At 32.2% G+C, this 14,637-nt stretch overlaps 1 protein-coding gene across 5 annotated transcripts in view; it reads right to left on the bottom strand.

The window, feature by feature from the left end:
* LOC149564757 (MADS-box transcription factor 15-like) overlaps positions 1–14,637 on the bottom strand; it is a 287,442-nt gene that overhangs the window by 142,923 nt on the left and 129,882 nt on the right. For 4 of the 5 annotated variants that reach the window (XM_089818352.1, XM_089818354.1, XM_089818349.1 and 1 more), the window contains one exon: positions 343–421. In XM_089818352.1, the coding sequence (XP_089674478.1) occupies positions 343–421 (79 nt within the window). The remainder of the gene's footprint in view (positions 1–342; positions 422–14,637) is intronic. The other variant, XM_089818353.1, reaches the window with a different exon arrangement.

Below are 14,637 nucleotides of genomic sequence, written 5' to 3'. Positions count from 1 at the left end.
ACAGAAACAGTATATGCATTCTTGGCTATTATTCCTAGCAACAATTTTGTCTTAGTGCTCTATTGTATTATTTAACTACTCTGCTTCTATCCTGATTCAACGTCTTTTTCATTACTTATTTAATCAAAAGATAACTAATACTTAATCAAGTTGTAATGAAGCAAACTTTTGATAATTTAATAATTAATTAAATTAATATAAGAATATTAACTACCGATATTAGAAAGATAAAGTAAAAAAAATTACAATTAAATCAAAATACTAAACAAATCATTTAACTATATAATTCTTGTTAATTGCGATATAATTAATCCAATAAATATAACAAAGTTCAAAGCATACCTCTATATTATCAGATAATTCTAGTTTGTCTCTTGTTGAGCCACAATTCTTTTGATATTTCCCGATTATTCTATTCATGCTTTATATAAAAAAAAAATCAATCACCTATATTTTTATCAAATAAATAAGGATTTAAAGATATTAATACATTTTTTTACAAAAAACAAATGTAGAACATTGAATTGGCTTCAATAGCACTTACAATAGATATCATTTATATAATTCTAGAAAAAAGAATAATTCAATTCCAAATGTGCTTTATATCATGAACCAAAATATAAAAAGGTAAGATATCATGAGGAAAATGCGAGATTTTTTCATAAATAAGAGAAAACAACGCTCTTACTATGATTTAAGGTAACTACAATGTGTCACATCAATTTAATTAGGTATTTCATGCACTTTTCAACATTCTATTAGAAATTGAAATTACGTTCATACCACTATACCTAAACTTAATAAGAGGGTGTGCATCAAAATCACAATATTATTAAGGACATTATTTGATCTTGTGGATTTCCTTGCCTAGAATATTAAGAACTTTCTATTTAGTTTCATATAAAAGATTGAATGATGTGTTTAATTTTCTAAATGATCATTTTGCTAGGAATATGCTAGAATGTGAAAATTTGACTTTGTTTTTTATTTTATTTTACTGTGGGAAAAATTGGTTCTATAGGTACCCAAAATCCATAATATAAGAAGTTAATATAGCTCAACACCCAAAATAGGTTAGCAGCTCAGCAACAAAACAAGCACACCTAAAATACCAAACACTAAAATAGAAGACCCAAAGTAAGGTGTAGGACCGCCCAAACCTACACCAACTCCCTAATGATGTTAGTGACCTCTTCCGTTAGAGCATTTATCCTCTACAACACCTTCTTAAGATCTTCCAGAGTTGCAGACGGATAATTGTTCAGTGAGGTCAGTGAGCGAAGAGTTCTATTCAGCAGGCTTAGAGTAATGTTTTTGGATATGTGTAGATGTTATATATATGTGTTCATAAAGCTCTTTAAAGGATTGCATGAGCTAAAGTAGAAATATGAACACTAGTTAATGCCAGACCATCCTAGGTGTAAGGGCAATCTTCCATCACCCAAAAATATTTCTATTTCTAGTGTTGTAGTTTTGTCTTTCAATAAGGGATATTCTTGCGTAGACCTGATATTTGTGTAAGCTTGCTAATTTTAGTATGTTGATATTATGTGCTCAGATTGTTCTACTCTCATACGTGGACATTTATCATAGACATATCAGTTTGTCAAATGAGTTTCATTGCCATATCATATGTATCGGTGTACCTATTGCATATTTTTTGCATGAATTTTGGTTATCCAAACTTTAGGTTAAGTGACAAAGTCCTAAATGAAATCAAAATGAGGTCTACCTCAACTAATGAAAGGTTGGGTAATCAGCCTCCATAAGACTTTAGTCGAGGATTCGAGAATGGAGTTATAATACCCCATCTGGCCAACAATTTTCTACTTATTCTCTCTAGAAGTGGACCCATCAAAAAATGTAATTTGTAAATTGTATTGAGTTAATCCTATCTAATAAAGTGTAATAAAATGATATTATATGAGCTTGTTCAGTGTAAATGGTTAAGGTTTAGCGTCTCGATATTCTAGGTTGTAGTCGCAGCTCTATCTTACAAATTGATGTCAAGTAGGGGCCCATGTGGGTTTGTATATTATAATTCCATAATTATGTTAAATTATGTTGTTTATCTATTTTTGTTTTGTAATGTGGTATTAACGAGAGAACCCTTCATCAAGTGGTATAATAACGGGAGTTCCTATGTAAACATTTCAATAACTATGAGGCAGTTTGTACTAGGATCGTGATTTGGGTTGAGTGTGTAGATGGATTGCCCATTATGAGGCAGTTTGCACTAGGGTTAATATGGAAGCACAAAGAGAACATGGTGCAGAAGGTGTTACAAATGAGGTTGAGTCCTCCAAAATCAAATGCAAGCATTAATAGAAAAAATGCATAGAGGGATGAATCTAATCATAAGGGAAAAGAGTGGGGATGAAAGATAAGGAAACAGATACAATAATCAAGAAGAAAAGGATGTTTTGATCCTAAAAAAAGAAAACCTTTTTGGGGGAATTTTCAAGCTTGAAAAACGACCTAAGTTTGAGGTTCCCACATTTTTCAAGAATCTTAACACAAAGGAATTAATCAATTAGATCAGTCAACTACAGCAATATTTAAGTATCAAGATATTTCTTGGGTCTTGACAGGGTCAAGTTTGTTAATGCAAAACTGAATGGACACACAACAATTTGGTGGCAAGAGATTCAATTGGAACAAAATAGAAGACGAAAAGATAAAATCAGTAGATGGGATCAAATAATATATAAATTGAAGTGACAATTGATTCCAACACTTGATGAGCTTGCTCTACTAAAGAAAATTCAAGGCTTAAAGATCTCAGGAAGATAAGTTCCGAAGTTTATAGAAGAGTTCTATTGAGTTCTTATTATAACTAGCCATGCAGAAGTTGACAATGAGAAAGTTGCATCTTATCTTAATGGGTTGAGGCCAAACATTCAAGAGGAAAATAGTCTAGTTTGAATGAATAATATTCAAGAGACATACTAGTTTTCCCTAACAATTCAAAAAAATCTAAATAAGAAATTTGATAACAATAGTGGCAGAGGTCATGCTGGAAGATTTGGGAAAGGGTCTATAGAGGGAAAAATCATGATCTAAAGAACAAGGATAAGGCTGGTACTAGTAATTAAATCCAAATGGGAACTTATTTTTGTGGAACTTCCTTTCACTATGGAGACTAAGGCCATAAGCCCTTTGAATTTACTTAGCACCAAGGAAGAAGTGATAAGAGAACTAAAGGCCAGACCATAGACACACATGTTGATGAAGATGTGAAATCCTCACAATCTAAAGATAATGATAGAGGAGAAGTTCTAGTTAACAAAAAATTTGTGCTAAGTGGTGAGAAAGTACCTTATCAAATAAGGAGCCTATTTCACAGAAGGTCCAAATATAAAGATACATTATAATGTAATCATTGACGGTAGAAATAATATCAATACCTTCATCCATATTGTATTACCTAGGTAAAGGATGACCACAAGGTCATGGACAATTCGTAGTGCCAAGTGAAGTTCAAGATTGGAAGCTACCAGGGTGAGGTGCTTTGTGATATCATACCTATGGACATATGTCATATATTGATGGTAGATTTCACCTATTTGAGAAGCATGTTTCACATGATGGGCAAGGAAATATCTACACACTAACAATAGATAGAGTGAAACATAAGCTGAAGCCATTGAAGGATACAAATGAAAAGGTGTGTGATGCTGCTAGAGCATTTTTTTTAATGGAAAAATGTTCTTACAAGGAATGAAGAAGTAGAAGTAGTAGAAGATAGTAAGGAAGAAGTAGAAGAGGTACTGTAAGATGTTGCATATTGTTGGAAATAGGGAATACTGAGGTGGGGTTGCATCAGTACTCTACAAATTTTGTCGCCAACTGGATATTATTAATTACATTGAACCATGCATAAAGAGAACACATAACACCATATTTTGTTAACCAAGGAAACCCTGGCCAAGGCAAAACCCCAGTGGGGATGATACCCACTACAAGATATACTCATATATATGTTCCTTGTTGGAGGATGGACCTTGTTAAGATTCAATGAGTAAAATTAGTAAATAGTCCCTGTTAGGAGACGTTGAATCCCTGTTAGGAGATTCCAACCTTGTTACAAATTGTAGTACAATGTATCCAAGAAGAGCTCACTGCCCAAACATGCAATTCAATTATAGTAAGAGCTCACTGCCCAAACAAGTATCAGAACTCTAAGTTCCTCAAATACAAATGTATAGATGTTGTAACTTCTCCTCAACTAATCTATAACCTTAGCTCCATCTTGGATCACAAAATCAGGTTCTCAAAAACTTCACATCTATTGCTTCACGGTAAGTTTGCATATCACTTTTCACATCAAGATATCATTTGCATAAATACCATGCCCTTCCATAAATTGCTTCTGGGTCACCTAAGAATACAATATATTTTTCCAACTTACAGTAAACATCTAGGATGTCGGCCCTAATTGGTCAAGTAATTATTTTGTAAATAAAATAATTCCTTTACCTTAATTTCGTTGTTCTCTTCACTAGTAAATTGTCAATATATCTTTTCCATATTGCTTGTACTAATGTATGAGGTTATGCACATCACCATCAACATGTCTAATGTCTCCATCTATATTCCCTAGTCATAATATAAAGTCAAAAACATTTTACATATAAAACAATGTACTCTTGTGAACAATTTTTATACTTCGAGAATATTTTGACTACCAAAAGTTAAGTATGTTAATTTCCAAGGTTTACTAAAAGTATGTATATCATGTGATTCCATGAATGACAACAATTACATCACTACACATAGCAAATTGTCAACAATCTCCGCCTTTGGCATTGATGGCAACAAAGTAAGGCAAATTAGCTAAGTGACAAAACTTTAACAAAACTATCAATACTTATCATCTATCACATTACATATACTTCATATTACATATATCTCTTCTACAACTTCTCCCCCTTTCACATCAATGACAAAGGTCAGGAAGTCAAAAACTGTCAAAAAAATGTTGTCTTTGCTGTCAAAAACTTTCAAACACTGTCAAAATTTTTATCTTGCTATCTAAAGCTACTAATATCTTCATCAAATCATCAAAATTCGACTTCAAACTATTCATAGCTTTCCCATATGTTCTTTTTTGCTTTGACAGTAGTGAGCATTGCACATAAGGCATATGACGCAATCTCAACAACATTAAGGTCAAAGTAGGTCAAAATGGCATAATTGTCCATTGCTTTGATACATTCTTCCAGTTGTCTCTCAATGGTTGACATCTTTAGAGAAGTAGACTCTCTGAATTCTGGTAGTCTTCTCAAAATTTCTTCTTTTTCAAGTTGTAGTTTCCTGATGTTTGTGTGAAAACCGGCAACTTGTCCTTCAAACTCATCAACTCTGCAAGAGGGTTGTTGTATTTGACAAGTTAGAGCTTCCAACTCACTCAGCTTCCCTTTAATCTTACCATCCAAATCTTTGATCAACTTATGAGATAAAGTACATTTATTGTGTAGTACCTTGCCACCTTGTTGACATCTTTAGAGTTCCCTGATACAGCTATCAAGACTCTGCAAATCATTCTGAATGTTTTCACAAATAATGCTAAAAATATTAGCATCATGTGAAATTTGAGCCTTAGACATACCAAAATTCAAGAAATCTATAAATTAATCATCAAATGATTTTACAACTTCTTAAGCCCTATGTTTGAGGTCTGCTTCTAAAAATTTGGCTGATAGGGTGTTGTGCAATGTGTTAGTCACCTCCATTAATGTTCTCTATAGACTTTTGACCTTTTTGTTCTCAAAAAAATTTGTCAAGGATGAGATCAAATTAGATTGATCGTCATCATCAACTATAAGGTTAGCAAGAGATATAGGAAATGATGACCTAGATGCTTTCACGTCATCTTCCTTTCGTTTCTTCTCTGCCACCTTCTATGATTTTCTATCTTCTTCTTCATTCTCCTCTCTTTCTTTCCTTTCTCTTTCTTTCTTTTCTTCTTAAAACTTCTCTTTTTTCTCTTCTCTCCTCTTTTCATCTTCTTTCTGCTTCTTTTCTTCTTCAAGCAATTTCAACATGGATTCTTCAATTTTCTTATTTTCTTCATCTAGTTGTCTTTTCTCTTCTTTAATCAATCTAAACTAATCCTGAATATTTTTGGAATGGGGCTCAGGCTGATCATTACTTATGAAAGGATTATAATCAATATAAACTATTACACTAGTTCAATCAATTTGCATAGTCTCACCACTTATTGATACTTCCAAAGTTTTCTCTATAGTGGTAGGAGCTGCCTCTACCTCAATCATCATTTTATTCATGGTTGAAACAGTTTCACTTCTTATTACATTCTTATCACCACCCATAAATAGAATAGACCTCATTTTGTCCCATCAAATTCTTTACTTCTTCTTCATCTTCATTGTTGCACATTGTAACATGCAGTTTCTCCTAATCAAGTTTTAATCTTAATTTAAAACTAAATTCCTATTTCATTTCACATGACTATGATTTCCATCAACGGTAAAAACTGAATACAAACACTTTTCAATATACATTGCACATTCTACTAAGTTTCCCGAGATTAATAAATGAGATGTTAGAATTTAACTTCATAATCAGCTGAAAGTAAATAATAGAAGTTCTTGAAACAAAATATTTTAAAAATACAATTTGAAATTTTACGTATTGTGATCATTTATCTACTTCTAATATTCAACCAAAAATAAACAACAGATATTCTTGAAAAGAAATAATTATCAAATTACAAATTTAGATATTCGCGAATATTTAACTCCTTTATCTAATAATTGAAAAGTAATAAACTTTACTCTTGACATAACTAAACATTCAAAGGTTTAAGGAACATATAGTGAAATTGTGAAACTTCTTTTTCTTGTTGTCCAAGCCTTGGCATTGGTGAGTGGAGAAGCATTGACATAGGCTTAACCTCCCAACCGGGGACCATTAGTTATCCCCACTTATTCTAATTTAATAGAACGGCCCTCCCTACCCCAAAGTCAGGCTTGGGATGTTCATTAATCCATCCATAGAGTATTCAAGTGGGTTGAAGTTCAAACAGTTATTCAAAAAAATAACTAAAGCATCTAGACAATCAACAAGATCACGTGTTCGACAAATCTGCCTAATTCCACCCTGGGAAAGGATTTCAAAATGTGGGTTGACAAACCTGATCTCCACCACTCGGCTTGACAACATTCTTCATGAGTGGAATGAGCATGAGCTAATGTTATTACTTATCATGTTATTATCTTATTCTAATAACATTCCTATTTTCTAGATTCTCTACACCTCCTCACCTATTTCACGTCATCAAGCTAGTGATTTCAAAGTGCTATCAAATTAAATTCATAGTGATACTTCACACCTTCTTCACCATATTCTAGCATTACCGCCTAGTGAATTCCTTGGTGCTCTGAACATCATTCTCTCAGTTATAATTATTTCAAGATGCATTTGATTCTAAACTGGGTTGATATACTTTCTTGTCATGGATCACAAATGATTCAGCATAACTCTACATATTCGGATTTATATATATGAGAAAGAAAAGAGAACAGACTTTATAATTTCAGTGTCATATCAACACACGCTAGCACTAAGGAAGTAGATGATCAAAACTAACGGCTTAAGGAAATAACTCTATGTCCAAACTTAACAGGAAAAAGAGTATAAAAAGGGTTCACGGATTTTATCAGATGCCTTATGTGGACTATGCCTGAAAGTCTAAAAATGAGCCTGGCATTTGGAATGAATCCACCAACTAGCTCTGGGACCCGCTATTTGATAGACCTTAGTCAATGAGCACAATATGATATGGGGTTGACTTTGCAAATTATGAGGATATCTAAACAAGGAATTTGATTGTCAAAAAGGATATGAATGCTGAAGGAGAAAGAATGGATGCCGACAATCAATTAAGGAATCCATAATATAGAATAAGCCAGACTCTACAGCTTCCTTCAATTACAAGATTATATTCGAAAGTCATTCAATTTGACTTGAAATAAAAGAAAGAAGGAAAAAGTAAGCAAGAAAGAAGGTGAAAGGTTTTTAAAAATTATAATTATTCTATTAATTATATTTTCTCATCTATGCTTATGTGTACGTAATGATAGGGTGGCATCATTGGATTATTATTTATAATGTAATGGTGTCATTTTATTATTATTTATATATGATCATATTTGAGAATGTAAAATAATAATTAAATAATAGTAATATTTGATAATTCTTTAAAGGTGAGAATTTATGTTTATTTTACATTATTTATTATAATGTTCCACTTATAGCTCATGCAGTTCCACCATAAAATATGTTGCCAACTCCTAGTAACCTTCCCAACATAGTTTTAGGTCAAATCTGTCGATTCTGATGACTGAACCATTCGACCATCCCCTTCCGATGACCCCGTTTAGCAATTCTTCCCCTCTTTTCAGTCTTATTCCTGTAATCATTCCAAAACAACATTCTTGCCAAGACATCAATTCAAGATTTATAAATTGCTAATGCAAAATCATCAAGTGACCGTTAGAGATCTCATCAATGTCAGAGTAACTAAGTTTACATGCTCATCAAATATGTACAACGACTATAATTAACTTACTTACTTTCACATGGTCATGAATAGATTGATACAACAGCTATAATTAACTAACTCATTTTCATATGATAATTAAATCGATACAATGGCTATAATTAACTAACTCAATTTCAAATGATCATGAAGGAATAAACAATGGCTATGATTAACTAACTCATTTCCATATGATAATTAAATCTATACAATGACTATAATTAACTAACTCAATTTCACATGATGATGAAGGAATAATTTGATTCAACGGCTATAATCAGTTTAAAATTTTATGGCAAAATTTGGGATGTAACACACAAAGTTCTTATCATTGACTTTTGAAGTTCCATATCTTCTTCCCAAACTGGTGCCTTCTTTGCCATACGTTTGTCATAGACTTACTAATTGAGAAAACCATTAATATCCTCAAGCATTAAGTTATTTAGAATCATATATCTTACAGTAGAGATATCAATCTATTCTTTCTCAACATCACTATAAAAATCAAAAAATTTATTCATCTGCACAACGCTCTCTTCATTAACAATGGTTGTGTTAATCTTCTCTAGCTTTCGTTTCAAAGATCTCCTTGTTTTGCATCCTGGCTGCTTAGAAAAAATGACTCTCTCTAGCTATTTGTCTTCTTGTTCCTCTTCTTCTTCATCATCACTGGAGTATTCAACTGTCAACAACCTCTTCTTTCTTTCCTCTAGTCCCGTAGCATACTTTTTAACTCCTTGTAGATCCCCTTGGTTGCTCGACCAATACAGCATCATAAGGGATGCTCTATTCTGTAGGAATTTCTGCAATGGTTACATGGGATACTTGGGCAACTAAAAGAGGTATCACATACAGTTATCCAACAGACCAGAGACATTTTTGATTTGTATAGATGATAGAGTAATTATTGGCTCTTGCACAGTTAAGGACAAATAGTACATTATGTTAGGATGACGTATGGAAGTGCACAAGTCGATATGGACAGTACGAAAGGAGTTATGGAATAAACACCAATAAAAGTAGTGTACAAAGCATATTAGTAATTGGGTAATTATGGGTTACAGAATTATTTTGTTTACAAAAAAATTATTTAACTAATTAGGGATGACATTCTAGATAATAACCCTAAGAAATCAAGAGTTGGTTTTGAATTTTTTCAAGTGTATGACAGCTTCAAGGCCGACTGGGTAGTTTTATAAAATCTAAAGGTATAAAGGAAATATTATATAATGTTAAGTAGTGAGTAAGTTGTATTTGATATAAGGAACCATATGCGAATTGTATTGATGTGAATTCTGATGAATGATCAGACATACGTGAAGAGCAATAAAGGAAAGATCACATATTGAAGATATGAACAATAAAGAGGTTTGTGTATCTATATATTTTGTATCAAGAAACTATATTGTATAATTGCATGTTTTGGGAGTAAACTCATCTAACTTACATTTTGTAGTTCTATATACCAACTCCTAACCGGATTCAAGGAACTATTAACAAGGTTGAGACTTTTAATAGAACCTAGGCCTTTAACAAGGACCAAGACACTATAAGTATGTAATAGACTCTTTAACAAGATACCTTTGTTTAGTGGATCATTTTGTGAGTTGTTGTCTTGCATTTTGTCATCACAAAATGTTGGTAACAACACGAAACTTTTCCAAGCTAGTTTCTCATTTCTCTAAGCTTGAATTTGATATTTAAATGTTTAATGGGGATCATTGATTCATTTCAATTCAAATATCAGATTATTTTACTGAAGGCCTTCATCAAATCTTTTGTTTTGCTTTCTGTTGAGCCTTTGCTTATTTTTGAAGCCTTCATAGTCCATTCTTTGCTTTTCAGTTTGCATTTGTTTGTTTTTAGTTCGTTGGTTTGGCTCATGTCATCCTTTTTGAATTCCCCTTCAATTAGGTCTAACCTAGAGGTCAATCGGAGTTGTCAATCAAGAGTTATACTCGTTTTACTACCTTAAAATTGGAAATTTTAGGTCCAACAACAAGAATTCAAAAAATGATATCATATTTTCAATTTGACATTCACTTTTTCAAAGATATAACATTTTACTCACTTTTTGTTATGTTTTAAGTTACTTTTACTTTAAATTTATAACTTAAAGTGACTATAGTGCACTTTATACTATAATTTTAAGTTGAGTTACTTTTTAATTTTTCACTTAAAGTAACTATAGAACTATATAGTTACATTTTAATTTTTTTGTTTGAAAATCAAATACTTATTTAAATGTCACTTTAAACTAATGTTTATGTGTTATATTGAATAATATGATGCATAAATGTTATTTTTGACCCATATTGATGACATTTTTATAAATTTAAGTGAAATACATAACTTAAAAGCCTCAAAGTGGACTTTTTATGTACAAATGCATGTACACATCTATGAAAAGTGGAAACTTTTCATGTTAGTGCATATAAAACTCACTTTTGAGGATACTTTTCATGCCATTACATCAAAAGCTTATGAAAGTGGACCTTTTTGATGCACTAACACGAAAAGTAGAGATTTTGAGCTTAAGCATCAAAACGGTGAGACACATTTTAAAATATGTAATTCACCTTAAACAGTCCAATTTTACATAAAGACATGTTTTAAAATATGCAATGACCACAAAAATATCTGATTTTGAGAAGGAAATGTGTTCTTGCTCCAGAAGAATCTGATTTTGCCCATAACTCAAGATTTTCTTCATGGATTTGAATGAAATCTTTTGCATTCAAGACGTTTTTGATTGGTGATCATTTTTCTTCCATCAAAGATGAGTTTAATGTGCTGAAAACCATTTTTGGGAGTTCATATCTGGGGCATATTTTTGTGAAAAACTACAAAATTTCTTCATTTTTTCTCATAACTTGAGTTTTACTCAATGGAATTGCATGGGATTTGTTCCATTTAAAACATTTTTGCATGGCAATGAGTTTTCTTTCTTGTAAAATGGATTCATTTGCCTCAAAAACATTTTTGAAACTTAAATGATGAATCACGTTTTTGCTTAAAATGTCCGAAAAATTGCTTAAATCCACTTTTATGCGTTTTGAAGCCACTTTTTTGCATTTTGATCGATCTATATGCATTTGGGGAAGTCATTTTTGCATTCACAAGTAAAAAATGACTCAAAAACATGCATTTTTTGTCACGTTTTTACAAAATCGGCCCACATTTTTGAATAAAAAAGTCATGGTTTTGTTCAAAAAACTCAAAAAATTGCATTTCCAGCCCATACCTTTGATCAAGAGGGATTGTTTTTGAATTTTAAATGCATGATATTGTGTTTTGAGACCATTCATTTCTCACTTTTAAGTCAAATTCGACAATTGAATGTCCATTACATGCATGTACAGAAAAAGTCAAAAGGTTGTTTGAAAACCCTGATTTAAGGAAGAATTGGTCTTAAGTCTATAAAACTTGCTATTTTGGCTCTTTCTCCTTCATTTTTGGCACTTAATCCTCATGTAAGTGGAATCTTTCTAACTTGCTCATCAATTCATGCTTATCTTGCTATTTCCAAGCATCATTTTCACACTTTTGGAATTTCCCCAAACTTCAAATTTGAAATTGCTTGTTGAAGTGCATTGCATCTTGACATGTTGGAGCTTTTTGCGAAAGGCATGTGTTTGTTTTGTGCTTATTTTTTTGTCTTGCTTGTTTGCATTTCAGTTTTTTCTCCATTTTGGAAGAAATTTTAAGTTCTTTCCCAAGAACTTCAGCACGTTTCACTTCACTCCACTTTCCATTTCATGCAAAACCATCATCATATTCCACTTCCATTTTCCATGTCTCAACACTTTAGATCTCATCCACCAAATGCGATTAAATGTTTTCTATCTTATTCACCATCTGCACATGCATGTAATCCCATTTTCCGCTTCGATTTTCACTCATCTCACCTTTCATCTCTCGTTACATGTTGCATTTATAAGTAATCATTTTTTGTGCAATGACATCTTGAAGACCCTAAGTCACATTTGAAAACTAGCAATCTTCATTGGCATGCATTCCCATGTGCTAAGTACTTTACTTCAAATATATATATATATGGGTACTATAGATTCTATTGGAAAGTTATTCCGAGTTTACATCTGGACATCTGGTACAAAATAGAGTAACTCCCAATCATGTGATCATCTGGGATTGCATTGTCAACTACAAGTTCCTTCAGGATTGTTTCAACTCTCTTCCATCTTCTTCTTCTTTCATATTTCTAATTGAAGAGGATGTATTACATGAAGATGTGTAATTACATATAATGCCACTTGCATGTGTATGTAAAGGATGTAATTCGAGTTGTATGTGCAGTTGCATGTAACCCTTTCCTTTTTGTACTTAGACTAGGCCAAAGTTGGTTGAGCTGCTCCCACTTTTTCCCCTACCTTTTTCTAAACTTGTTTGCCTATATAAAGGAGTGCCCCCTCATTGTAAAATCATCATAATCTTTATGCAAGAAAACTTTGGAGACATTGTGCCAGCATAACATTGTTTGTGTAAGTACTATTTTAAGAGAGTGAATACAAAGGAGCATTTGAGACTTAACTTTGTTTAAATGAGATTGTTATTTGGGTGAATTGTAAGTTTTGTCTACGATTCATCCAAGTTATCTTTGATTCATATTGTCTTGTGTTATTGGTAATTGTTCTAGTGAATTGACTTGAAAAGAGTTAAGAAACAATTGAAGCCAGAGCTTTGACCAGGAGCAATTGTGAAAGTGTATAGCTAGAAGCTTTGTCTGTAGCTTATATTTTCTTGTTGATTTGCAAAATAGTAGTATTCTTACTTTTATGAGTCTTTGTAACCCTATTTTCAAAGTTTTTTCCATAAAGAAGTACGACCGGACTTAGAGCCAAACCAGTACATTTTCAGCTAGCCTTAGGGTTAGTGAAAGTTTATCAATATCATTGTTGCCAACTCTTGATAGAAGTGTAGTTAGAGATTTACCTTGCCCATTATTCGCTATACGAGTAAGTGGATTCTTTCTTGAAAGATAAGAAGAAAGGATATTGGTAACACCCATTTTATAAAATCTCTCAACTTCTTGCTTACCTTGAGTTGATCCAAGGAATAGTGAGAAGGGGGAGCCTTCCCTTGAAGGTAAGGGAGACTTTTTCTCACACGTTGTGGCTGGTCATCCTATTTTGTGACTAGATTTTTACCCAAAACTATCGGTTGAAAAATATCCATTCAACATGGTAACATCCCCACAAGGGTTTTCCCTTGGCCATAGTTCTCTAGTTAACAAGACACAGTGTTATGAGTTCTATTTTTATTACCTAACAAAAGTATATTGGAATTCTTTTAAATAAGCTTGGTATGGTTGATTCTAAACACCTTTTTTCACCTATGCACAAAAGTCTTAAACTCACATCACGCAACTCTTCAACATTGGTTTATGCAATTACCTATAGGAAATGTATTGGAAACTATTCAAGAAGTTCTTGTCCAAATATTACTTTTTCCGTTGCAGTTATTTCTAGATTCATCCAATAGTCTAGAGAAACGCATTGGTTACTAGCCAAATAGGTTCTTAGATATCTATAAGGTATTCAATATGATGGACTCAAATTCTAATTCTAATTAAGTAGGTCCTTTATTAGAAGAAAAATCTACACCTAGTTTTTTAATGTATCATGATTTTGTTATCATTTCTTGGAAATCTAAAAAGTGACCAATCTCATCCCTTCTTCTAAAGTTGAATTATATTGGTCGGATTTTAAATAAGTTTTGAATGCATAATTTAAAACACAATAATCCTTTTATAGATAAAATTGTCAAGCGGAAATAGTTGACTCTTCAACAATAGATTTTACAACAACATATAGAAACCTTGTTGGCAGTTCGATTTATGCTACAACTACTCATCCATATATTTATTTGTTGTTAGAGTTTTTTCTATTTTAATGAAATAACCTAGACAGACCCATTACTTAGCAACCCAATGAGCTCTTTAGTATCTCCAACGTCCTCAATACTATGGACTCACTTACTCTGATCAAAAATAATTTTCCTTTCTTGTCTATTCTAGCATATATTATATAGGTGATTTTATAGATGAAAAA

This window comes from Cupressus sempervirens, chromosome 3, assembly GCF_028749045.1.
Source record: "Cupressus sempervirens isolate cs-2001-9-10 chromosome 3, ASM2874904v1, whole genome shotgun sequence".
Taxonomy (NCBI): Eukaryota; Viridiplantae; Streptophyta; class Pinopsida; order Cupressales; family Cupressaceae; genus Cupressus; species Cupressus sempervirens.
The sequence above is the reverse complement of the archived record's forward strand: the minus strand, read 5'-3'. Positions and strand labels throughout refer to the sequence as shown.